At 36.2% G+C, this 26,395-nt stretch overlaps 1 protein-coding gene and 1 long non-coding RNA gene across 2 annotated transcripts in view; both read right to left on the bottom strand.

Annotated features, from left to right (window-relative positions):
- Window positions 1-26,395, bottom strand: part of LOC122748594 — a 697,255-nt gene that overhangs the window by 53,763 nt on the left and 617,097 nt on the right. The gene's annotated exons all lie outside the window — the stretch shown is intronic.
- On the bottom strand, window positions 4,929-5,289 carry LOC122748591 (60S ribosomal protein L37-like). Its single transcript, XM_043994297.1, has one exon. It carries the CDS (start codon window positions 5,272-5,274, stop codon window positions 4,981-4,983), a length of 294 nt encoding a protein of 97 aa, XP_043850232.1. The 5' UTR covers window positions 5,275-5,289; the 3' UTR covers window positions 4,929-4,980.

Raw genomic sequence — 26,395 nt, 5'->3', positions numbered from 1 at the left:
CTGTAAGCAAAATTATATGATACAAACAATCTTTTTGATGTCACAGATATGATTTCTGAAAAAGTCTCTTTGCATATAAGAGCATGTAATTATCTCTGGAAAAATTAACTTATCATGCCAATGTGTTCTACATATATACTTTTGAGATGTTATTCAATTTATTAGGTTCTATGTCATGCCTAGCTAAAGCATATCCAATATTTAGACTTGGATGGGACCTTATGCATCATCCATCTCAATAACCTCATTTTAAAAATAAGGAAATTGCTCCAGCTTCTGCTCAATATTTGAGAAAAAAAAACTGCTGTGAAAATTAGAAGATAGCATGGCAGAAGCTAGGCACAGATCAACATCTTATACTGTACACTAAAATAAGGCCAAAATGGCTACATGATTTAGACATAAAGGGTGATACTATAGGCAAATTATGAAATGCAAAATGGATCACTTTGATTACATTAAGTTAAAAAGTTTTTGTACAAACAGAAGCAATGCAGCCAATATTAGAAGGAAAGCAGAAAGCTGGGAAACAATTTTTACAGCCAGTATTTCTGATAAAGGCCTCATTTCTAAAATATATAGGGAACAAATCAAATTTATAAGAAAACAAGTCATTCCCAAATTGAGAAATGGTCAAAGGATATAAACAGGCAGTTTTCAAATGAAGAATTCAAAGCTATCTATTGCCATATAAAAATAATGCTCTCAATCACTATTGATTAGAGAAATGAAAATTAAAATAACTCTGAGGCACCACCTCACACCTAGCAGAATGGCTAATATGACAAAAAAGGAAAATAATAAATGTAGAAAAATTGGAATACAAATGCATTATTGCTTAGGTTGTGAACTGATTTAACCATACTGGAGAGCAATTTGGAACTATGCCCAAAGGGCTATGGGGCTCTGCATACCCTTTAATCCAGTAAACACTACTATGTCTGTACCCCAAAGAGATCATAAAAATGGGAAAAGGACACACATGTACAAAAATATTTATAGTAACTCTCTTTGTGGTGGCAAAGAATTGGAAATCTAGGGAATGGCTGAACAAGTTGTGGTATATGAATGTAATGGAATACTATTGTGCTGAAAGAAATGATGAGCAGGCAGATTTCAGAAAAAAACCTGGAAAGACTTAAGTAGAATAAATGAAGTGAGCAGAACCAGGATAACATTGTACACAGTGACAGAAACATTTTACCAAGATCAACTATGATAGAGTTAACTCTTCTCAGCAATATAACCATCCAAGACAACTCCAAAGGACTCATAATGGAAAATGTTTTCCACATCCAGAGAAAAGAACTGTGGATTCTGAGTGCAGATTGAACCATACTGTTTCTACTTTGTTGGGTTTTTTTTTGAGGTTTTTCCCTTTTGTTCTGATTCTTCTTTCACAACATGACTAATGCAGAAGTATGTTTAATGTCATTGTACATATATAACCTACATCAGATTTCTTTCTGTTGGGGAGAGGGGAGGGAAGGGACAGAGGGAGAAAATTTTTGAACTAAAAAATCTAAAAATCTTATGAAAACAAATGTTGAAAACTATCTTTACATGTAACTGGAAAAAAATAAAATACTATTGATTGGGGGGGAGCAAGAAATGAAATAAGGAAATTGAGGTTCAGAGATGTTATGTGATTTTGTCCAGAGTCAAAGAAGTAAGTTTCAAAGACAGTATTCGAATACTCTGACTTAATCCAGCGTTTTTTCCCCCAGTGTACTATACTCCTTCTGAATTCATACAAAACAAACAATAGTATTTCTTCTCCATCAATACTTACAAATAGTACTCATGAGTACTTACAATTAAGAGATAAAAGTAATGGAACATATTTTCTAAATTGGAGGTTTTTAACTTTGTGCTTCTTCTATTTAAGCTGACTATGCTAGTTCTAGATTTTCTTTTCAGAGTGGTCAAGTATTTTTCCATCACAAAGTTATACTATTTAGTTTTCTAAAATTTGAGAAGATAGAGACTTCTGAGGGCAGAGCCAAGATGGCAGAGTAGAGAAAGCACTCAGTTGAGCTCTCCCAACATTCCTCTCCAAACAATATTTTTTTAAATTTTTAATTGGGGTGGTGATAACAATAACTTTATTCATCTCAAGGCCAGCTATCAGATAGGGAAGCAAGTTTTAGCAAGATGAAACAAGTATAATTTTGGCCTTAAAAATCACCAAATTTAAAAAAATAAGAAATCTATAATTTTATTAAAGAAAGAAGTGATTGTCAAGGGGAAGTTTCCACTGTGCTCATGTGAAAAATTGAGCCTCCAAGGTCAATCTCCCTATTGAAGCCGTAGTTTCAGGAGGTGCTGAGCCCAAGAGGGACAATTCCTTAGCCTACAGATGCTAAGATGATGTCAACAGGCTTCTAGCTGTAACCTGCATTTTTACGGTGTCTATCAAAACCAACCTCAGGCACACAAGGATGTCATGACCACTCCCAGAACACTCCAGCTAGGAACAATGTCTGACCATTTTTGTTCTCAGGTATTTTGTCTCATTCTCACAGGGCTGTATCCCCAGGAACTTCACAGTCTTACTAATGGCTTCTTCAAGTGTTTTGATGGTAGATAAAGTGAAGGTTTCTTCCTTCTGAAACTCTTTGGAGCTCATCCCAGGCTGCCCCAAATTTTGACTTCAAAAGCCTGAGTATGTGATCTGCCACTGCTACATCAAGGTCTTCTAGAACATATTCATCTCAATAGCCTTCATCCATTTCCTATACTCACTTCTGGTGTTTCATTTACATAGGCTCTTTCCAGTGGTAGGACCATAGTCCTTGACTATGAACTTCACACAGCTGAAAGTACAGGCCACAGCCGTGGGGTGTCTATCAGGAAATGCCACAAGTATATAACATGTCCCTGGCTTGTGGCAGGCCAGCCTTTTGACAGAAATATAGCAGAGGATCTCATAGAATTCTGTTGGTTCCATCTGCACTGTGACATTCTCTAACACCTGATCATTGAGCATCCCAAAGAACTTTCAAATAAACCCTCTATTTGAATTCTAGAGTGACAGAGCCAAGAAAAGGTCATAGTCAGACATCCTTCCAGCTCAAGACAATGTAGGAAGTCAGAGAGATCTGTGACACAGAGATGGAGGCTGACCCAGAACTTATGTGAATGAAACACCAGTGATGGGACTGAGTGGTGGTAAAGCAGCAGCTTCATGAGCTCTTAAGCCAGACCCAGTAAGGGGACCTGGCAACTGGTTAGAGAGAGATTACAGGGGAACCCTGTGATAGCAGTAGATGTAGGACTAGATGCTATTTGGCAAATCCATTGGCTCTGTTCACTCCTGGGTTCAAGGTGGGGAGGAGCACTATCAGTTAAGAGGGAGCCCTGAGAAAAAAGTATTGCTTTTGGTCACAATTAACAACTTTAGCAAAGTTGCAGTATATAAAACAAACCCATATAAATTTCTATACACTACCAACAAAACCCAGCAGGAAAAGAGAAATTCCATTTAAAATATCTGCAGGTAATATGAAATATTTGACAGTTTACCTGCCAAGACAAACCTAGGGATTATGTGAATGCAATTACAAATCACTTTTTTTTCACACAAATAAAGACAGATCTAAACAAATAGAGAAATATTAATTACTCATGGGTAAACTGAACCAATATCATAAAAATGACAATTATACTAAAGTTAATTTATTTATTCAGTTCCATAACAATCAAATTACCAAAGAATTATTTTATAGAGTTAGAAAAGAAAACATAAGAAAATCCACCTGAAAGTAAAAAAAAAAAGGTCTACAATATCAAGGGAATCAATAAAAAAATATGAAGGAAGGCAGCCGAAGAGTTCCAGATTTCTAGCTATGTTACAAAGTCCTAATCATCAAAACAGTCTGATTCTAGCCAAGAAATAGAGTGGTGGATCAGAAGAATAGATTAGGCACATAATACATGGTAGTAAGTGACCATAATAATCTAATGTTTGAAAAACCTTAAGATCCAAACTTTTGTAGTAAGAACTCATCGTTTGACAAAAATTGCTAGGAAAACTGAAAATCAGTTTGTCAGAAACTAAGCATAGACCAACATTTCACACTATATACCCCGATAAGGTCAAAATGGATAAATGCTTTAGACATAAAAGATGATATCATAAGTAAATTAGGGTAGCATGGAAAAATATCCCTGTCAGATCTATGGATAAGGGAAGAGTTTATGACAAAACAAGAGATAGAAAAAATCACTAGAAGTAAAATGGATAATTTTGATTATATGAGATTTTTTTTAAATTGCACAAACAAAACTAATGTAGCCCAAACTAGAAACAAAGCAGGAACTTGGAGTGGGGGATTTACAACAAGTTTCTCTGTTAAAGGTCTCATTTTTCAAATATATAGGAAACTGAAACAAATTTATCAAAATTGGAGCCATTCCTCAGTTGACAAATGGTCAAAGGATATTAATGAGTAGTTTTCTGAAGAAATCAATATGGTGAAAAAAAAATTCACTCTCATCTTATTGTCATCGTTTGACTATATTTAACTCAACAAGGATGATTAAGATATGTCACCATGGAGAAACCCTTTCACTCTTTTCTTCTTTCCCACAATAGTGGACCACGCTGAGTCTTTTGGAACTACTCGACAGCTCACACAGCTTGGATGAAATGAGAATCAACAACTCCATTCTTTCTTGTTAGTTGAATCACTACAAGGAGTTACCATGTGCATAGCCTTTATTTTGTAAGGTCCTCTAGGCTTTGTCAACTGTCCTACCTCCACGTCTTCCATATTCTCAGCATTACCAATTGACTTTCTGATGTAATTTATATAGATGTCTATATATGTATATTATATGTATATCATATGTTTATATATAATACATATATATCCATCACCATTTAACCTTTAGAACTTGTTGGCCTTTTCCCCTTGCAACTAAACTTTTTTTTTTTTTTTTGATTCAGGGCATTTATTTTAACAAACAGTTGACTCCTCAAGATGAACTAGATGCTGCAACAGCTGCTCTCTTGGGTTTAGGTGTTGTTCCTTCACGGAATCCATTCCTGAATCGGCGGTAGACAATTTTTAGGTGCCTCATTCGACCAGTACCAGTAGTGTTGCATCGCTTAGCCTTTGCACTCCAATTATACTTTCTCTTGCGTTTGGCAGGATACCCGCATTTACTGCAGGTTGACTTCTGAAGATGGTACGCCTTAGAGCCACAGCGACGGCACAAAGTGTGCGTCTTATTCCGGCGCTTACCAAACGAAGACGTTCCCTTCGTCATCTTCCTCCTGCCGCCAGGACCAAAGAGCGCAACTAAACTTTTTTATGTATTCTCTTCCCTGTTAGAGTGTGACCTCCTTGAAAGCAGAGACTGTTTCACTTTTGTTATTCATGTCCCCAGTGCTTGTAGCACAGTCCTTGTCATACAATAAGTACTCACTTGGTGGAATATTCAGAGAATCATTAAAACTCAGAGATGGAAAAAACTTCAGAAGTCATCTAATTTAATATAATTCTGAATATCTATATGACATGTGTGTAGCTCTCTGTATACGTTATCTCATTTAATTTTCATTATAACACTGTAAGGTAGGCACTATAGATATTAATATTCATGATTTGTAGACAAGAAAAACTCTGAGGCTCAGAGAATTTAAGTGTCTTGTTAATGGTTACATAACTATATATACTATTCTGAGTAAGTGGTCATTCAACCTTTTCTTGATGATTTCTAGGAATGGGAAATCCAACACTTCTGGAAGAAGCCCATTCTGCTTTTGGACCACTCTTAATAGTTGGCAAATATTTTCTTGCCATAATCCCAAATCAGTCTCTCTGGAATTTCCACATAGTGGTTCTAACTCTGGATGCTGGGGTCCAAGAGAATAAGTCTAATATCTTTTTGACATGACATATCTTCATTTGAATCTAAATATCTGTTTCCTTAAAGTGATCTTTACATCTTAAAATAGGTTATTTTAAATAGAACACATTACCCTAATATCATCTTCCCAGTACCAAACACAGGGAGATTATAATCTTCCTTATTCTAGAAAGTATGTCTATTACTGAAATATAAAGGTCACATTGTCTCTTTTGACTGTCATGACTCATATTGAGCTTTCAGTTCACTGTAAGCTCCGGATCTTTTTCTCATGGACTGTTGGCTAGCCATACCTCCTCTAACCAGTATTTTTGAGATTTATATATATATATATATATATATATATATATATATATATATATATATATATATATTGTTTATACATGTTAAATATAAGTTTAGGCTTTACATTTTCCACATTAAATTTCATTTCCTTAGAGTTAGCACCTTCCAGTCCATTGAGAATTTTTAAGTCTGTCATTCAACATATTAGCTAATATTTCTACTTTTGTGTCATCTACAAATAGAATAAATATGTCTTTATTCAAATAATTTCTCCACTCCATTTTAGTCACATACTAACATGGTTACCTCTTGGAATTAGACAGCCTCTAACATCTGAAGCTCTAAAATACCACCTATTTTTCCCCTTTCCCACTTTCTCCTGTCTCTTGTTCAATCAGTAAAAAAACATTTATTAAGCACCTACTACATGCCAGGGTCTGTGGTAGGCCTTGGGGATACAAAGACAAAAGTGAAATAGTGAATAGTTCTGCCCTAAATGAGCTTACATCCTATTGGACAAGACTCTCTCTCTCTCTCTCTCTCTGTATATATGTATGTACATGTATTATATAAAATATATGATATACATATGATATACATATATAGACACCTATATAAAATATATGCAAAATAAACATGAGGACATTTTCCTTACTCTTTTTTTTTTGGTGGGGCAATGAGGATTAAGTGACTTACCCAAGGTCACACAGCCAGTAAGTGTCAAGTGTCTGATGCCGGATTTGAACTCAGGTCCTCCTGAATCTAGGGCTGGTGATTTATCCACTACACCACCTAGCTGCCCCCCCCCTTTTCCTTACTCTTATTGTGAATCTACTCCCTGGACTTCCAGTCTAGCTCACTGACTCCATACTCAGTGATGACTGCATGGCTTGTCACTTTGATATTTTAGTGACTAATTTCAGAAAATACCTTGCTCTGCTTAAGATCTCCTATGCCTGGTTTTAAGATCCACATCCCTGTGTAATTTCTACCACTTCTGCTTTAGGATTGTTGAGAATCAAAGGAGAAAAATATTTTTTAAAATGAGATTTTATTCACTGCAAACCTATGTTAAATAATCTCAGCTAGGCCCTCATGACTATCCGACAATCATTCTATTTTATTCAGATAATCCCCAGCGAATCTATCCCAAACTTTCCCTTTTCTGTTCTACCCCCACCACCTATACTTGTACTTTTCTATACATGGAGGCCATTGAGACCATGTGATATGAGTTGTTTTATTCCTACTTCCTACATTTCTGAAAACTTTTCAGCATCATCAATCAATGTTTCTCTGACCAAAAAGAGAGACATTCCTAGACCTCTGATCCCCTTTCGTCAAGGACTTTCCTTCAGTACTCATTCCTTCCCTTTCACTTATCTCCAATTTCTTCCTCTCCTCTGTCTCCCTCCCTTTAGCATACAGATATACTCACTTCTCAGTAATCCTTAAAACAACAAAAAGCCTTCCCTTAATCCTTCTAATCTTCCTGCTGTTGTATCCTTTCTCTCCTTATCACCTCTAAAGTTCTTGAAAAATTATCTGTATCTGATGCTTTCATTTCCATATTCTCCTCCATCTCCTTAACTGATAGCAAATTGTCTTCTTTCTCTTCTACTATATTTAAACCATCCTCTCAAAATTCACCTATAATTCCCAAAACAAATTAATCCCGTGTTCTGCTTTCAGTACATACTTATCCTCTTTGCACTCTCCTATTGCCTTGGGCATTTTACAGTCACCTGTAAATCCATTCTCTGTGGCTTCAGATAGACCAAGTGTTCTAAAGTATACTCTGCCTCTGAAACCACTGCTGTCCATCTAATTTCATTGATCATTCATGTCTTTCCCTGCTCTTAATGAAGGTGTTCTGCAAAGGTCTAATTTAGTTCTCTTCTCTCTCTACTTTGCTCTCTTTGGTAATGACTTAAAATTCTACAACTTCAACTTCCATCTCTATGCAGAGGACTCAAAAATACACTTCTATCACTGACTTTTCTTTCAAACTCCAGACACAACACCAGTGGCCTTTGAGACATTCCACCTAGATGACAAACTCAACAAATCCCAAACTAAGCTTGTCACCTTTCTCCCTCTATTCCCAATCTTTCTTCCAATGGCAACATTTCTTTTAGTGGCACCACTATTAAACAGACTCCTATATTTGTAACATTGTGGTTAACCTTGGATTTTTATCTTTCTTATCACTCATATTGTTTCAGTTACCAAGTTCTGTCAAGTCCATCTTGGAAATATGTCTAACATCTGTTCCTTCCTCTCCGTGACCATAACCATCTTCTTGGAAGAAGCTTTCATTAAAACGTCTGGTTCTATCACAATCGCCTTCTTACCAGGCTCCTTGCCCTCTCTTTTCTTCCTCTTGCCATCTCTTCTTTATATAGTTGCCAGAATAACCTTTCTTATCTAGTCATTTCACCGCTATGCTTATAAATATTTATTGACTTCCTATTGCCACTCTAGTAAAGTTCAGATTCCTTTGTGTGAAGTCTGAGATCCTATACCATCTCTTCACCTATTGTTAGTTTTGACTCTGTTAATGAATAATGTTTATCCTTACCAGTCCAAAGATTATTCTCCTTGGTAGAGAAAAAAGAAGTGAAATAAGAGATGTTTAGTTCTACCTACTCTTTATCGCTTCTAACAATCACTTCTATCAGTAGCTCAGGCTATCTTTGATCATCTTCTTGTCCTGAATATAGCTGAACTTTTAGCCCATTGACTTAACATTGATTTCCAACCTCAAATTGTTCTCAAGTTGCATTCCTGGCACTAGTCTACTAGGATGATGACTTGCTTTTCTAATCACTTTCAGTTTTCTGTACTTGGTTTCATACATACCTATGAAAAATCTATAATTGGTCAACAAGTTTCCTGTGTGTCTACACTGGTCTCTAACCCCCTTTTTTCTCATCAGAATAATCAACATACATCATTAGGCTTTCATGTTTGAGAGCATCCAACTCCTCCTGGGATAACTTCCTTTTTGAATTGTAAATAATCTAACTTCCTCAAGGGTCCGTTTATCATATGTAAAATGAGGGATTTGGAATAGATTGAAGGCTCTTTCATCTCAAGATCCATGATCCCAGGATCTAGCTTCCTCTTTCTATTTTCTCTTACACCAGAATGACAGACCCAGGGGTGAGGAAGGTGGAATTCTTTCATTGTATCATGGGAGAATCTTTAGTTCATTTTCAGATACAATGGCCTGGAGAAAATGGACCCCAATATGGCTTTTCTGCTTTCCCACTTCCCCCATTTAGTTTATTTGATGTCATTTTGTTTTGTGTGTGTATCTTAGTAGGGATAAGAAGTGTGGAGATTGAGCTGCCTTTGGAGAGGAAGACCTGAGTACAAGTCTCGTCTCTGATTCATACTTGATGTGCTAGAAATCACTTCACTTCCCCACACTCAAGGCAGTTCTCCAAGATGGACTATAAATTTCAGTTCTCTGTAGGGGTTGACTTGTACTGGTAGAGGAAATGTCCTCACATAGGAGTTCCTTGTACCAATAAAAACCGCAAGTCTAGTTCTTATCTATCTCCTTCACTAGGTGGTGTTTTCAAATTATACTCATGAGAACATTGAATTTGTGCAACAATTTGCATAAAGAAAAACACCCAGCTCCTGAAACTCTCAAAATGCATTTCAATAAGTCTTTATCTTTTGGGATTATCAGGTAGGTAAGAAAAATAATACTACTAATAATGGCAAAAATCATTGTTCCTCTACTTCCAAACATTATTTCACTCTCTGGATCCTGCATCTCTCAGAAGATGGTTCTCTTGCAAAATTCTGTCCTTACAGCAGATTGAGTGTACTTCAGGTTTGAACACCTTTCATGGGGTCTTTGAACTATAACTTTTAAATATAGTTATTGAATTAATGAATAATTTTGCCAGGTGTTGGAGCACACACAGGACAGGGCCACCAGCCACATATCCAAGTTAGTCTGTGCTCATTTCAACATTACTGGATATTTATTAGCTCAAGATAAAAGCCCTGGCTTTCCCCTATACCTTTCTTTCTTTCTTTCTTTCTTTCTTTCTTTCTTTCTTTCTTTCTTTCTTTCTTTCTTTCTTTCCTTTTTTTTTTTTGCAGGGCAATGGGGGTTAAGTGACTTGCCCAGGGTCACACAGCTAGTATGTGTTAAATATCTGAGGTGGGATTTGAACTCAGGTACTCCTGAATCCAGGGTCGGTGTTTTATCCACTGTGCCACCTAGCTGCCCCTATACCTTTCAATTAAAGTTGAAATACTACTAAAGCAGTTTCAAAAAATCACACACAACAACATAAACAACAACTGACTTCAGAATAATGAATAAACAAATGCTCCATCATGCTTATGGATTCCTAGTGAGCCAAATTGCTCTCCCAGGTATGAAACACTCATTACAAATTTAGTCCAGGGTTTGTGAGGACTAGATAAAAGGTATAATGATGAAGTCCATAAAATATCAGTGACTACCACACCTCTGAAATCAAGGAAAGCTTGGCCGAAAGGCAAATTGGGCAAAACCCACCAGCATTTAGCAGTATATATTCAGATCAACCTTTTCTTAAAGCCAAAAGATGCTATTTTTCACCACTGCTCTTAGACAACAATTACTCCTTAAAACTGAAGAACAGGTCTCTTAAGAAAAGGATAAGAGACAAAGAGCCTCTTGTTGAATACATTGTTCAATAATAAGATAATAAAATGTTTGAATGCCAGTGTCATTGAAGGCTGATAATAACATATCTTGTACTTCTTCTATTTTATTTTTTATACAGGCCAGATAAATTAAATTAAACGAGCTCTTCTTTGCTCAACAGCTTAAGAAACATTGTTAATAATAGCCCCCAAATCGCCTTCAATAGAACGACTAGACTCAAGGGCAGATGGGAATGAAGCTCTTCTTTTGGAAAAAGGGTGTTCATGCTGTGTAGAGCAAAATAATGGTGGAAATAAAAGGGGGGAAAAGCTATTCATGTTGGAAGCCATATGAAGAATGCAGAGAAAAAGAGAACAGTAAATAGTGCATAAATTGGGGGAAGGGGTTCACAGACAATATTGCATCATCCCTCTATGATAGGTGGTATATGGGTGAAGATACCTTTGGAGCCCTAAGGCCTGTGTCATCCATAATTTTAACATGAGCGAGAGCACAATTAAGTCAAGCCCGGCCAAGACTACAAGTTAACAAACTATGTTTAAAAACATCTTCACTTCTCGGTAAACACCGTGTCTACTAATATATATTGAGAAAATTAGTGTTTTCATGCAATGTTTTATGGTACATTACCTAAACTCAATGAGAAACTCACACTCTGTGTTCCATTGCTAACAGTGGATCACAATGTTTCACCACCAACTATGGGTGTCACAGCAATAATTTGACAGGCAATAAAAAGAGAATAAGCTCCTTGGTGCAATTTTTATAGTCTATTCTCCACAGTCTCAGTCATTGAAGTGGAAGGAATGAAGATGTACAGTTTAACCAGTATGTTTACATGCATCTAACTAGATATTTTTCTTTAAAGACTAATTGAATTACACATATAAAATACTTAAGTTGCTGGATTATCAGCCTGAAGGTACTTTCCAACATGCAATGGAATTATTTTCATGAATATTAAAAGATACGGCCAATTTCTAAACATCCCTGAAGAACAGTCCATCAACAGAAAATAGCCAGGTTGCTTTCTATTCATTTAATTCCTATGATCATTGAGAGAAGGCACAATTTATCTGAGGTGCATTAGCTATAAAAGCAGGAACTAGATTTAAAAATAAAAATTCTCATCTCAAAATATGATACAACCTATGTTCCAAGAAAGGAAAATGGGTCGGTCAATTATTTTGCTTGATGCCTGTGTGCATGAAGTTGTGTGATGATTATACATAGGCATGAAGAGACTTGGTCTAGGGCTGTACTCATAATAATCTTGATTCTTAAATACTACTTGACTTACAAATGGAAAAATTGCTGCAATGGTAATCAGGAGACATGGGTCCTAGTTTGTTATAGATAAACTGGTATACCTTCGGTAAATCCTGACTTTCTATCTATCATAATTTCAATCCTGAAACAAAGCAGCTTGCAAATAATTCCCCTAATAACCTTCCTGTCTTTTTCTCAATCAACAGGATGACAGTATGGGTGAGTGCCTGACAATGCATTTGTAAAATTCTTTGGATAAAAAAGGGAATTAAAAAAAAGTCTATTTTGCTTTTATTCATTGATTACTCCATAGGGTTTTTTTTTTCTCTGAGGCCTGAAATTTTTCTTGCTTTCAGAGTAGAAGTTTCCAACCTTTTTGTGTGTGTCATGGACTACTCTGGTAGTCTGGTATAGCATATGAATTCCTCAGAATAATGTTTGTTGTCTATATTCATAACTGAAGGAAATGCTCAATTTTAGTTAAAAGTTAGTCAAAACAAAGATGTGATTTTTTATCCTATCAAAATTCATAAATCCCATGAAATCTATCTTTGGACCCCATAGGGATGCATAGACCCCAGATTAAGAACCCCTGTTTTAGAGTCACTCCTCAATTTCTCCAATATGATTTCTTCATTCCATTTTCAATGTCAGTACTCTAGTTCAGGTTCATATTAACTGTAGCTATTGTATTAGTCTCCTCACTTGCCTCTCTACCTCTAGTTATTCTATCCTTTAAGCCATCCTACTTGACATTGCCTGGTCAATCTTTGGAAAGCACATCCTTTAGCACTTAACATGGTACCATCTTGCTAATATAAAAATAAACTACAAAGGCTCACAGCCCACTATTGCCTATTACACAAAGTCCCAATTTCTTCACATGACTTTTAAGGTTCTCCATGATGTGGATGCTTTCTAGGCAATTGGTGGTATTAGGACAGTGGATAGATTATAGGATCTGGAGCAAAAAAAAAGACCTGAGTTCAAATGTAACCCTAGACACTTATGAGTTAGGACAAGTCACTTATCCTCTATCTGCTTCATTTTCTTTAATTGTAAAATGAGGGTAATAATTGCACCTATCTTACAAGGTTGCTGTGAGGATCAAATGAGAGAATATGTGGGAAAAAAGCACTTAGTGTCTGGCTTATAATAGACTCAATAGAAATGTATGTAACCTAATAGACTCTATATAAACATAAACAAATAGACTATATAAATTCCCTTCCACCACACCTTATTTCTTGGGTTGTTTGTTTTTTGTTTGTTTTTTGGTGAGGTGATTGGGGTTAAGTGACTTGTCCAGGGTCACACAGCTAGTAAGTTGACAAGTGTCTGAGGCTGTATTTGAACTCAGGTCCTCCTGACTCCAGGGCCAGTGCTCTATCCACTGTACCACCTGGCCTCCCCACCCACCCCTTATTTCTTACTTATCATTTCCATGTACCTCATACTCCAGTATAAGTGGTCTTCCAGCCCTTCCCCAAACACACTTGGTAATAACTTTGCTTATGACATATCAAGAGTAACCTGCTCCCTTATTTCTGTCTTCTAGTTCCTATATTTTAATCCCAAAAGTCATTGCTTCCTTTGACCTTCCCAAATCTCCCCAACTAAAATGAGCTCTTCCTCCACTGATGGCACTTTCAAATTTTATCTTGTATTACTGTTTAACATAAGTCTTATATCCTCTATTGAATTGTTAGCCTTAAGTTGGAAGATATTATGTCTCAGTATAATAACAAGTTTCTTTATCCATCAAATACCCCGCTATCTGGCATATGGTAGATGCTCAATAAATATTTGTTGAATGTTTAGAGACAGCATGATATAGTAAATACAATTTTGGACTTGGAGATAAGAATACCTAGGTTCCAATCACATTTCTGACACATAGTGGCAGTGTAACTATTGTCACTTAATCTCTCTGATTCTCAGACAATTCTCTAAGATTCTAAATTATAGCAGGGCAGGTAGGTGACACAGTAAATAGAGTGCTGGGCCTGAAGTAAGGAAGACTGTTCTTCCTGAGTTCAAATCTGACCTCAGATACTTACTACCTTTATGACGCTGGGAAATTCATTTCACCCTGTTTGTGTCAGTTCCTCAACTATAAAATGAGTTGGAGAAGGAAATGACAAACCACTCCAGTATCTTTGCCAAGAGAATCCCAAATGGGGTCATGAAGAGTCAGACATAACTGAAATGACTGAATAAAAACAACAACAGAGTTAAAGACAGGATGCAAACTGTCTCACTGGAAGGAGTTACCATATAAATAAAATGATTGGTTCTTCTGATGCATGTTATTGGTTATGTTAAGAATATTCTTTTTCAACAGTAATTAACCATAGCTATCTAGTGTTTGATAAACCCAAAGATCTAATGTTTTTGGAGCAAAAACTCCATATTTCACAAAAGTTTCTGTGAAAACTGAAAAGCAGTTTGGCAAAAACTAGGTATAGACTAAGATCTCACATCACATAACAAGTTAAGGTCAAAATTAGTACATGATTTAAATATGATGGGTGATATAAACAAATTAGGGAAGCGTGGACATTTTCAATTGTAAGATTTATAGATAAAGGAAAAATTTATGGCCAAACAAGAGGATCAAGGGAAGTAAATTACATGATTACATAAAAGCAAAAACTGTTTATGCAAATGAAACCAATACATGCAAGATTAGAAGGATATGAGGAAACTAAAAAAAAATTACAGCAAGCTTCTCTGACAAAGCCTCACCTCTCAAATACACAGGAAACCAAATCAAATTTATAAAAGTAAGAGTCATTCTCCAAATGATAAAAGGTCAAAGGATATGAACAGGCAGTTTTCTGAAGATGAAATCAAAGCTATAGTGACATAAAATGCTCTAAATCATTATTGATTAGAGAAATTTAAATTAAAATAACTCTAGGGTGCCACCTCATACCTATCAGATGAACTAACATGACAGAAAAGGAAAATGGCAGATGCTGGTGGGGATGTGGAAAAATAAGTATACTAATTAATGCACTGTTGGTTGAGTTGTGAACTGGTCCAACCATTCAGCAGAACAATTTGGAACAATTCATAAAGGGGTACAAAACTGTACATACCTTTTGACCCAGGAATACCATTACCAGGTGCATATTCCAAAGAGATCCAAGAAAAGAAGAAAGGACACATTTGTACACAAAATATAGCATCTCTTCTTGTGGTGGCAAAGAATTAGAAATTAAGAGGATGCCCATCAATTAAGAAATGGCTGGACAAGTTGCAGTATATGATTGTGATGGAATACTATTATGCTATATGAAATAATGAGCAGGATGGTTTCACAAAACTCTGGGAAGTCTTATATGAACTAATACAAAGTAAAGTGAGCAGAACCAGGACAACACTGTACACAGTAACAGCAATATTGTAAACAATGATCAACTGTGAAAGACTTGGCTCTTCTTAGCAATACAATGACCCAAGATAATTCCAATATTTACCTCCTGAGAGAGAACTGATAAACTCTGAGTGTAGATAGAAGCATTCCTATTTAAACTTTATATTTCTTGTTTGTTTCTCTATATATTATCTTTTGTGACATGGTTAATTATAGAACATGTTTTATATGACTTGACATGTATAATTAATATCATATTGCTTGCCTTCTCTGTTTTCAAGGTTCAGCTCATGTAATTCCCTACAAAAAGAATAACCCTTCTCTCCCCTAAAGTACTAATTCTTTCTGTCCTTGAAATTTCTTTGTATTTACTTCATGTAAATTTTGTACTTAATTATCTGTGTTCCCCTTCTCTCTGTCTCTCCGTCTCTGTCTCTCTGTCTCTCTGTCTCTCTCTCACGCATGCACACACACTGTTCTCTTTGAAAGAAATTTGTCTGAGGGCAGGGATTGTTTTATTTTTATGCATGGCACATGGTAGGTGTTTAATAAATGTTTCTTGAATGAATGACTACCAAAGTCTTGTACATTATTACCAAATAAGGCAACTAAGAAAATGTCAATAGTTAATGATACATATGCCTTTTTTCTAATCCATATGCATTTTTTATGGGAACAATACATATAGAGAACATCCTTGTTAAGGATATTAGAAAGGAACAAACTTTTATGAGTAGTAATCTACTTGTAGTAAACTGCATGTTTACAACCATACAATTGATTGAAATGTAGAGAGAATTAGGATTCCATGTTATTATTTGTTTGCCAAGACACAGTATTTCACTTGGTTGAACAAAACACTGATTTACAGGCTCTCCCTCAACTAAGTATTCTCATGCATATCTCAAAAGTATACAAGGGGGGCAGCTAGGTGGTGCAGTGGATAGAGCACTGGCCCTGGATTCAGGAGTACCTGACAGACACTTAACACTTACTAGCTGTGTGACCCTGGGCAAGTTGCTTAACCCCAATTGCCTCACCAAAAAAAAAAAAAGGCTTGTAATAGCAGGGATCACTTTGTCCATTAATTCTCTGATTACTAATAGTAAGCAAGACAAAGAAAATGGAGATAAATGTTTGCCAAAAGTGTTTATTAGTGCTGTGGAGAAAGCCAAGAATAGAGGTCAAGTAGAAGAGGGATTGACTATTGGCTATGAACATCCTGACTTGGTCTGACTTTTAGATGAAGTTGTACCAGTTTTATCAAGTCAATCAACAATGAAAAAAATCTCATAAATAAGATTCATAATCTCTCAGAAGCATGCAAACTCATTCTACACAGAAGAAAAATCAAGTGGATAAAAATACCCATTTGATAGATTATTATATGCATTTAGATTGATCACCTGTTATGCTCATCCATCAATCTACATACTTGGCACTGATGAAAACAAACAGTAAGCTGGAGAAAAAGCAGAGCAGGGAGAAAAGAGCAGTATGGATTGCCTTTGCCAAACTATGCATGTTTTTTTAATGACTTCAATCTTTCCCCTGTAAAACAAAAAAGGCAACAAAAGAAAGCCCCCAGAATGTTGGGTGGACCCAAATTTGGATAAAAACTTGGAAAAGAGTTACAAGGGATAGACAGTTGTAGCCATTGTAACCTACATCACTGGAGAAAATATCCACATTAATAAGATCACATATCCAGGTATTTTGGAATGTGTATCTTCAAAATATATTTTAATCTTTTTAAGAATATCATGTTGAATAAATGGTCAAAGTATCTAAAGAGGCAATTTTCAGACAAAGAAATCAAAGCTATATATAATCATATGAAAAAATGCTCTAGATCAATATTGATCAGAAAAATGCAAATTAAAACAACTCCAGGGTATCACCTTACTCCTATCAGAGTGCAAAATATAAAAAAAGGAAAATATTGGATATTGGAGGGAATGTGGGAAAACTGGGACACTAGTCCTCTGTTGGTGGAGTTGTGAAAAGATCCAGCCATCATGGAGAGCAATTTGGAACTGTGCCCAAAGGGCTATAGAACTGTGCATACCCTTTGATCCAGAAAAACTACTGCTAGGTTTATATACCAAAGACATTCCAAAAAAAAGAGAAAAATACCTATTTGTACAAATATATTTATAGAAGCCCTTTTTGTAGTGGCTAAGAATTGGAAGTCAAAGGAATGTTCATCAATTGGGGAATGACTAAACAAATTGTGGTATATGATGGGGATGGAATATAATTGTGCTATAAGAAATGACAAACAAGATGATTCCATAAAGGCCTCGAAAGACTTACATGAACTGATGCATAGCAAAGTGAGCTGAACCAGGAAAATGTTGTGCACATTGACAGCAATATTGTTTGATGAAGAATTGTAAATGTCTTAACTGTTCTCAGCAAGACAGTGATCTAAGACAATCCCAAAGGAGTAATGAGGAAGCATACTATCCACCTCCAAAGAAAGAACTGATATTGATTGAACACAGACTGAAGCATGTTATTTTTCACTCTTTCATTTTTTCTTTTACTCAAGTTTTGTTATACAAAATGACTAATATGGCAATGTTTTATAAAATTGCACATGTATAACCTATATCTGATTGCTTACTACCTCAAAGGAAGGAAGAGGGGAGAAAGAGAAAGAAGGATAAAATTTGGAACTCAAAAGTTTAAATAAAGGAGTATTTACTGAGAACAAAAAAGAATCTCATGCTGACTTTATATAAATAAATTCTTTTGTACATTGCAAAATCACTACTTTACACAGCTAGTAAATAACAAAAGTGAGATTTGAACCTTTGTCTTCCTTACCCTAAATCCTGAATCCCATACTGTTGTACCTAATCTGGCAAACAATTGTGTCTTATTATGATACCTAAGGTAGGGGAAGTCAGAAACCCTTAATGGATAACATTGAATTAACCCACAGAATCATGGAATTTCAAAATTGGAAAGCAAGTACTTATACAAGATAATCCCCTCTACAACGTAATAGTCACCTAGCCTTTGCTTGGAGACTTCTATTAAAGGGAACCCACTATCTCCTGAGGCAAACTACTCAACTTTTAGACAGCTCTAAACATTAAGGAGTTTTTGTTTCTATCAAACCTAAGTCTATTTTGCCTTCTGAACTCATTTCTAATTGTTCTACCCTCTAGGGTCAATAAGAACAAATCTAATCTCTTCTAAGACACCACCACAAATACTCAAAGAGAGCTTCCCTCCAGTCTTCTCTTCACCAGGTTAAAACATCTTCAGATCCTTCACTCATGACATAAACTAAAAATCCTCACTATCCTCATAACCTCCTTTGGACGAAGCCTAATTTGTCAAGGTCCTTCCTAAAATACAGTTCCCAGAATTGAATCTAGTACTCCATATGAGTTCTAATAAGGGCCAAGTATGGCAGGAATATTAATATTCTAGTTCTAGACACTGCCTCTGCAATGAAATAGCAGGTTTTTTTGTTTGTTTTTGTTTGTTTTATTTTGTTTTTTACTGCATTTCACACCATTGACCTGGGCTTGTAACTCAATAAAACTGTCAAGTCTTATGGAAATGAATTAGAGTCTAACCATTCCCTTTCTAGTTTTTAAGTGTAAAGTTTATTTCTTGGACCCAAATATAAAATATTATATTTATACTTGAAAATTTTCATCATAGCCGTGCAAAATTAGGGTTAGAAGTGGCTAGAAAGCTGACATTGGACTCAGAAAAATGTGGATTAAAGTCTCTCCTCTGATACATAATAGCTAAATGTACCTGAGCAAGTCATTTACTGTCTTATTGTTCTAGGCAAATTTCTAAGAATGTAAGTTGCAGTGGTATCAACTTGCATTGTTAGAGGGAATATCTTCATTTGGGAGTTCCATATCAAGGCTTCTTAAACTTTTTCTACTCATGACACCTTTTTTACCTGAGAAATTTTTTATGCAACCCTGGGTATATAATTATATAAAATAGATATACATAACCTTTTGCTGTTGCCAAATATTTCACAACCCCCACATTCAGTCGCATGTTCCCAAATGGGGTTGCAACCCACAGTTTAAGAAGCTTTGCCCTAAATCACAAATTATAAGTTACTCAGGAAAGAATTCCCTATTTGATTAAAAGTTCATGGAAAACTAAAAAGCAGTATGGCAGAAATTAGACTTAGATGAACATCTTACACTGTATTCTACAATACATTCTAATTTGTTACATTAAAGTCAAAATAAGTAGAACAACAATTATTCTTGCCTTAAAGAAGAGATAGCCAAGGATTTCAGCTAAGCAAAGAACTAGAGGCACTGAAGTACCCAGACTATAACACCATTGGAGAGTAGGATAGTGGCATTGTTGCATTTAACTAAATGATAATGACTCATGGGAGTAGATGAAATTATCAAATGAGAAAGCATAGAGAAAGAAAAGAGAGCCCAGTATAGAGTTTTGAAGGAGATCTGTTCTTTTCTCAAAGGGGCAGGGACAGATGATTTTTCAGAAATAGAGATGGAGCTAAATTACCAAAAACAAACAAAGATAAATCTAGGAACTGGGTAGGTAATTAGGAGAGATATGGGATAATAGCTTGGGGGAATGATAAGGTTAAGTGGAGGATTTTATTTCCTTTTGTTTTGTTTTGTTTTCCTTAAATGGAAGATAAATTCCTTGAGGACAGGGAAAGTTTCAGATATTTTTGTTTTTATGTTCTTAGCACCTTGTATAATTTCTGAGTTGATTTTAATGGTGATGCTACTCTTTGGTGATAATAAGGTGATAATGAGTTAAGGCAGGGTGTAGAGGTAGATCATGGGAGTTATGGTGATTGGTGAACTGGAATCCAGAGTGAATGAATGAATCAATGAAGGAATGAAGGAATGAAGCAATGAATCAACAAGTCAATGAATAATATGAATGTTGTTTCCAAGCATAGACTGCAAAGTAAGAATCTAAACTCCTTGAAAAAGTGACCTAGAATGGTAGATGACAGCAATAAGGATGGAGACAAACTGATATTCAATGAATAACATGAACTTCAAAGAGAAGTAAGCGGTTGCTGAATTAGAGTTGTAGGGAGAAGGTCTGGAAATGGTAGTGGCTACAAAGGAATATGCCTAGTCTCAAGGGTATACTGGTGAAGGATTAACAACTAGCCCTCTGGGAGGAAAATGTGTTTGTAAGACATACTTGTAAGTGCATCTTCATTATTAGCATTTTTCCATCACTTTCCTAAGTGTAATCAACAACAACAAAAATCAGACCCTGAATGGCATTTGCCATTTTCTTTAGCATAAATATTCCCACTGAAAATTTAACAATCAGCTCAACTATTCCAACTGACTCCATTTTACCAATACTCCTCTCTCCTTCCAGATCACTGGATTAGGGAACATAATACTAGAAAAAAACAGAACTAAGGAAAGTAGTCAGGGATATAGCATCATTCAAAAACAGAGAAAAGAGGCTATTTTGCAGGAGGAACAAAAGAACGGAATACTGCTGAACTGTGCTGTAGAGGGATCTTCATCAACAGTTGTGGGGGCAGCAAGGTGTTTGTTGTTGTTGTTTGTGGGGCAATGAGGGTTAAGTGACTTGCCCAGGGTCACACATCTAGTAAGTGTCAAGTGCCTGAGGCCGGATTTGAACTCAGGACCTCCTGAATCCAGGGCTGGTGCTTTATTCACTGTGCCACCTAGCTGTGCCCTCTATTATTTTTTAGTGATAGAGTAGGAGAACCAAAATGCATAGTTAAGGAGGAGGACATATAGGATCTAGAGAAGGGTAGAAATGGATAGAGATGAAAAGGTCAAGGAAGAGACAGGAAATAAAGAGCTTTTCAGCTGAGCAGACTTGGGAGCAACAGGGTTAGAGGAACTGGAGGTTTAAATTTGCCAGCCAGAGGAAGGAAGTCCCAATTGTATAGAGTCTGGGACAGATGGCAGGCAGGCAGGAAGCCACTATAAGTGTGGGGCTGGGGCAGCCTCTTTCTTCCTCTGTTCCTCTTCACAATACTGCAGAAGAGAGGATTTCTAAGGCTGCTTCTAGTTCTAACAGCTTATGAATCTGTGAAATCCTTGACATTTCTGAGCCTGATTTACTTGTGTGGGAAATTCAGTGGGCTGAAAGGAATTATGTGATTTCTGAGGGTTCTCAGTAGAGGGCCTTGGGGAATTTGGCCCTGTGCCTGGCTACACATACACCTACTTACCAATCACATGCACATCGTGAGGAACTTCTGTGTTTCAGTCATGTTTCTTCAAGTGGGGAGTAGAATTTGCTCTGCTCCTAACCCAAGGTGCAGGTTCCTTCTAGCTGGCCCTGAAGAGGTGAACTTAGTCCCATTGGGGTTTGCCTAGGACTCCCACAAAAGTGGGCATTCAAGACCCCTTCCCTTAAACTATGCCATCCCCCTTCCCCTCCCCACCATGCCCATGCAGCTCACAGCTGGCAGAGCCTTGACTAGCTAGCCAAACAGTGTTTATGAGCAGCTGATATGAATCAATGCTTCTTCAGCATGGATCAGCTGCTGGGCAGATCTGAGGGAAGGCGTTAGTCCTGAGGCAGGGTATTATCTAATAATCACATTCTATCAATCAACATAGTTTCTTCTAAATGACTTTTGAGTATCACTTTCTTCCCAAAGTGACCCTTCACAAAGTAGTGAATAGGACAAACAAGGAAGACATTAGAAGGGAAGATGGTCCCCTGCAATTGACTTGAATGTCAGCCAAAAAAACCCCCCAAAACACAACCTCTAAAACCAAGATTTAAAAGACATATCAATATCTCTAACTTGCTGAATCTTTGATATATCTCTGATGCAGCTGAGTCCATTCCTTTGAAAGGAGAAATAAAAAAAAAAGAAAAGAAAAGAAAATCCACATTTCTTAGCAAAGAAATCTAATTTTGCTTGTTGAGACTATCCTCTGTGATAAAGAAGGATTAAAAAAATAAATAATCTATGATTAGCATGGCATGCTGAATGAATACATCAAATGAATACTTGGATATTGACAGGCTCACTGAAGGTTAGTAAATTAATAGAAGAACATGTGAAATGAACACTCAGAGGTTGATGTGTGTGGAGGAGACCCATAAATGAACACTTTGAAACAGAGCCTGGATTCACAGACCGGGTGCACATTAGAGGCAGGAGTACTTTAAAAGGATCAGCAGAGAGCAAAGGAACAGTCAGAACCACAGCATGACATGCAAGAGATAAGCTTCCTTGAAAAGGAAAGAGCTGCCTGAACCATTAGCACTCAGTGAGCTCTTGAAAAGAACTGGCCTGGGGGTGTAGGACTGGTAGTGAAGACTGCACAGCAATGATCTTCCCTGGTGCAGCCTCCCTCCCCCCAACCCCACTCGAAAAAGTAACTGTTTAGAAGACAACAAATGAATGCAATAAAATGAAAAGGCCAGGTAGTCTCAGGTGAGTAGATGGATATGAGAGGTATATGGAAATAAGAAGTGTATTTCCATGCTGAGGCTGTGATTTCTACAGAGGTCTATTGGATGATAGGGGCTAGAAGAGGTCCTGGACACCATAGAGTTGAATCCTCTTATGTTCTTATTAGATTGGCCTTTGGAAAGATGCACTGAGTTACTTGTCCAAGTTAGTTCTTTGTTAGTAATGATCAAATACTGACTTTGGAGTCTAAAGGTCTGCATTCACATCTCACCTTTGTCATGAACACTTGAATAAGTTATTTAACATTTATTAGGCCTTAGGCTCCTTACCTGGGAAATAAAGGGGTTAAAGTAAATGAAATGACTATAAGATCTATTCTAGCTCTATAATGCTATGTCATAACTTAGACTTGGATAAACCAATTAATATGAGATTTGACTGACTTAGAGGTTTTAGTTTACATATAATAAATTGTGGTATTTCCATTTTATTGAATTTAACAAAAAATGTATGTAACATGTAATTTATTCCCCTTCTGTGAACACATGCTCCAAAATAATAAGGGAAAGAAAAGAAAACATGGAATATAGCATTTTCCTCCTAAGTTGGGTAGTCAGAAAATTGCCTTTTATCTAGATGAAAAAGCGGAGGCGATTCTGTACTCTCTTTGTTGTTGCTATTGTTGAGTTGTTTTCAGTCATGTCCAATTCTTTTTTTTTAATTAATAAAGTATTTTATTTTTTTTCTGTTATATGTAAAGATAGTTCTCAACTTTTGTTTATACAAGCTTTACAATTTCAGATTTTTCTCCCTCCCTCCCCTCCCTCCTCCCCTAGACAGCAGGTAATCTGATATAGGTTTTATATATATATATATATAAATACACACACATACACATAATAACATTAATCCTATTTCTGCATTAGTCTTGTTATAAGAGAATAATCAGAGCAATGATGAAAAACCTCAAAAATAGAAAAAACCTCCAAATTGAAAAAACAACAGCACCAAAAACAAAAGAAATAGTATGGTTCATTCAGTATCTATACTCCACAGTTCTTTTTTCTTCGATTTGGAGATTCTCTTCTATCATGAGTTCCCTGGAGCTCTTCTGCATTGGTGAGAAGAATATAGTCCATCACAGTAGATCAACACTTAATGTTGATGATAGGTTTGTTTCCTCCTTGCCTGTTCTAATTCCTTTAATTCCTTTCTCTTCTCTGATTGCTAAAGCTAACATGTCTAGGACAATATTAAATAATAGGGGTGATAATGGACATCCCTGTTTCACCACTGATCTTATTGGGAAGGCCTCTAATTTATCTCCATTGCATATTCTTCTGGTTCTGCTAACCTCACTCATCATCAGCCCACGCAAGACCCTCTCTGAACTCCTCCTGCTCGTCGTATCTTATGGCATAATAGTATTCCATTGTATTCATTGTATTCAACTTGTCCAGCCATTCCCCAATTGATGGGCATCCCCTAAACTTCCAATTCCTTGCCACCACATAAAGAGCAGCTATAAATATTTTTGTACATGTGGGTCCCTTTCCTCTTTCCATGATTTCTTTGGGAAAAAGACCCAAAAGTGGTATTGCTGGGTCAAAAGGTATGGACAGCTTTATCGCCCTTTGGGCATAATTCCAAATTGCTCTCCAGAATGGTTGGATCAGTTCACAGCTCCACCAACAATGCATTAGTGTTCCAATTTTCCCACAGCTTTTCCAACATTTATTATTTTCCTTTTTTGTCATTTTAGCCAATCTGATAGGTGTCAGGTGGTACCTCCGAGTTGTTTTAATTTTCATCTCTCTAATCATTAGAGATTTAGAGCATTTTTCCATATGGGAATAGATAGCTTTGGTTTCTTCATCAGAAAACTGCCTGTTCATATCCTTTGACCATTTCTCAATTGGGGAATGACTTGGGTTCTTATAAATTTGATTTAGTTCCCTATATATTTTAGAGATGAGGCCTTTATCAGAAGTACTGGCCACAAAAATTGTTTCCCAGCTTTCTGCCTCCCTTCTAATTTTGGATGCATTGCTTCTGTTTGTATGAAATTTTTAAAATTTAACGTAATCAAAATCATCCATTTTGCATTTTATAATATACTCTATCTCTTGTTTGGTCATAAACTGTTTTCCTTTCCAAAGATCTGATAGGTAGACTATTCCTTTCTCTCCTAATTTACCTATGGTATCACCTCTTATGTCTAAATCGTGTATCCATTTTGACCTTATTTTAGTATAAGGTGTGAGATGTTGGTCTATGCCTAATTTCTGCCATACTATCTTCCAGTTTTCCCAGCAGTTTTTGTCAAATACTGAGTTCCTATCCCAGAAGCTGGAGTCTTTGGTTTATCAAACACTACATTATTAGTGTCATTTACTACTGCATTTCCTGTGCCTAGCCTATTCCATTGATCTACCACTCTATTTTTTAGCCAGTACCAGATAGTTCTGATGACTGCCACTTTATAGTAAAGCTCCAGGTTTGGTACTGCTAGCCCACCTTCCTGTGAATTTTTTTTCATTATTTCCCTGGATATTCTTGATTTTTTGTTTTTCCAGATGAATTTTGTTATTATTTTTTCTAGCTCTATAAAATAATTTTTTGGTAGTCTGATTGGTATGGCACTGAATAAGTAAATTAATTTAGGCAGTATTGTCATTTTTACTATATTAGCTCTGCCTATCCATGAACAATTGATATCTTTCCAATTATTTAGATCTGATTTGATTTGTGTGAAGAGTGTTTGGTGGTTGTGTTCATAGAGTTCCTGGGTTTGTCTTGGCAAGTAGACTCCCAAGTATTTTATATTATCTATTGTTACTTTAAATGGAATTTCTCTTTCTATCTCTTGCTGCTGGACTTTGTTGGTCATGTATAGAAATGCTGATGATTTATGTGGATTTATTTTATATCCTGCTACTTTGCTAAAGTTGTTAATTGTTTCAAGTAATTTTTGACTTGATTCTCTAGGATTCTTTAAGTATACCATCATATCATCTGCAAAGAGTGATAGGTTTGTTTCCTCCTTGCCTGTTCTAATTCCTTTAATTCCTTTCTCTTCTCTGATTGCTAAAGCTAACATGTCTAGGACAATATTAAATAATAGGGGTGATAATGGACATCCCTGTTTCACCACTGATCTTATTGGGAAGGCCTCTAATTTATCTCCATTGCATATAATACTTGCTGATGGTTTTAGGTAGATACTGTTTATTATTTTAAAGAAAGCTCCACCTATTCCTAAACTCTCTAGTGTTTTTATTAGGAATGGGTGCTGTATTTTGTCAAAAGCTTTCTCTGTATCTATTGAGATAATCATATGATTTTTGTTGGTTTTCTTATTGATGTGGTTAATTATGTTAATAGTTTTCCTAATGTTGAACCAGCCCTGCATTCCTGGTATAAATCCCAACTGGTCATAGTGTATTATCCTGGTGATCACTTGCTGTAATCTCCTTGCTAATAT

Source organism: Dromiciops gliroides, chromosome 3 (assembly GCF_019393635.1).
Source record: "Dromiciops gliroides isolate mDroGli1 chromosome 3, mDroGli1.pri, whole genome shotgun sequence".
NCBI lineage: Eukaryota > Metazoa > Chordata > Mammalia > Microbiotheria > Microbiotheriidae > Dromiciops > Dromiciops gliroides.
The sequence above is the reverse complement of the archived record's forward strand: the minus strand, read 5'-3'. Positions and strand labels throughout refer to the sequence as shown.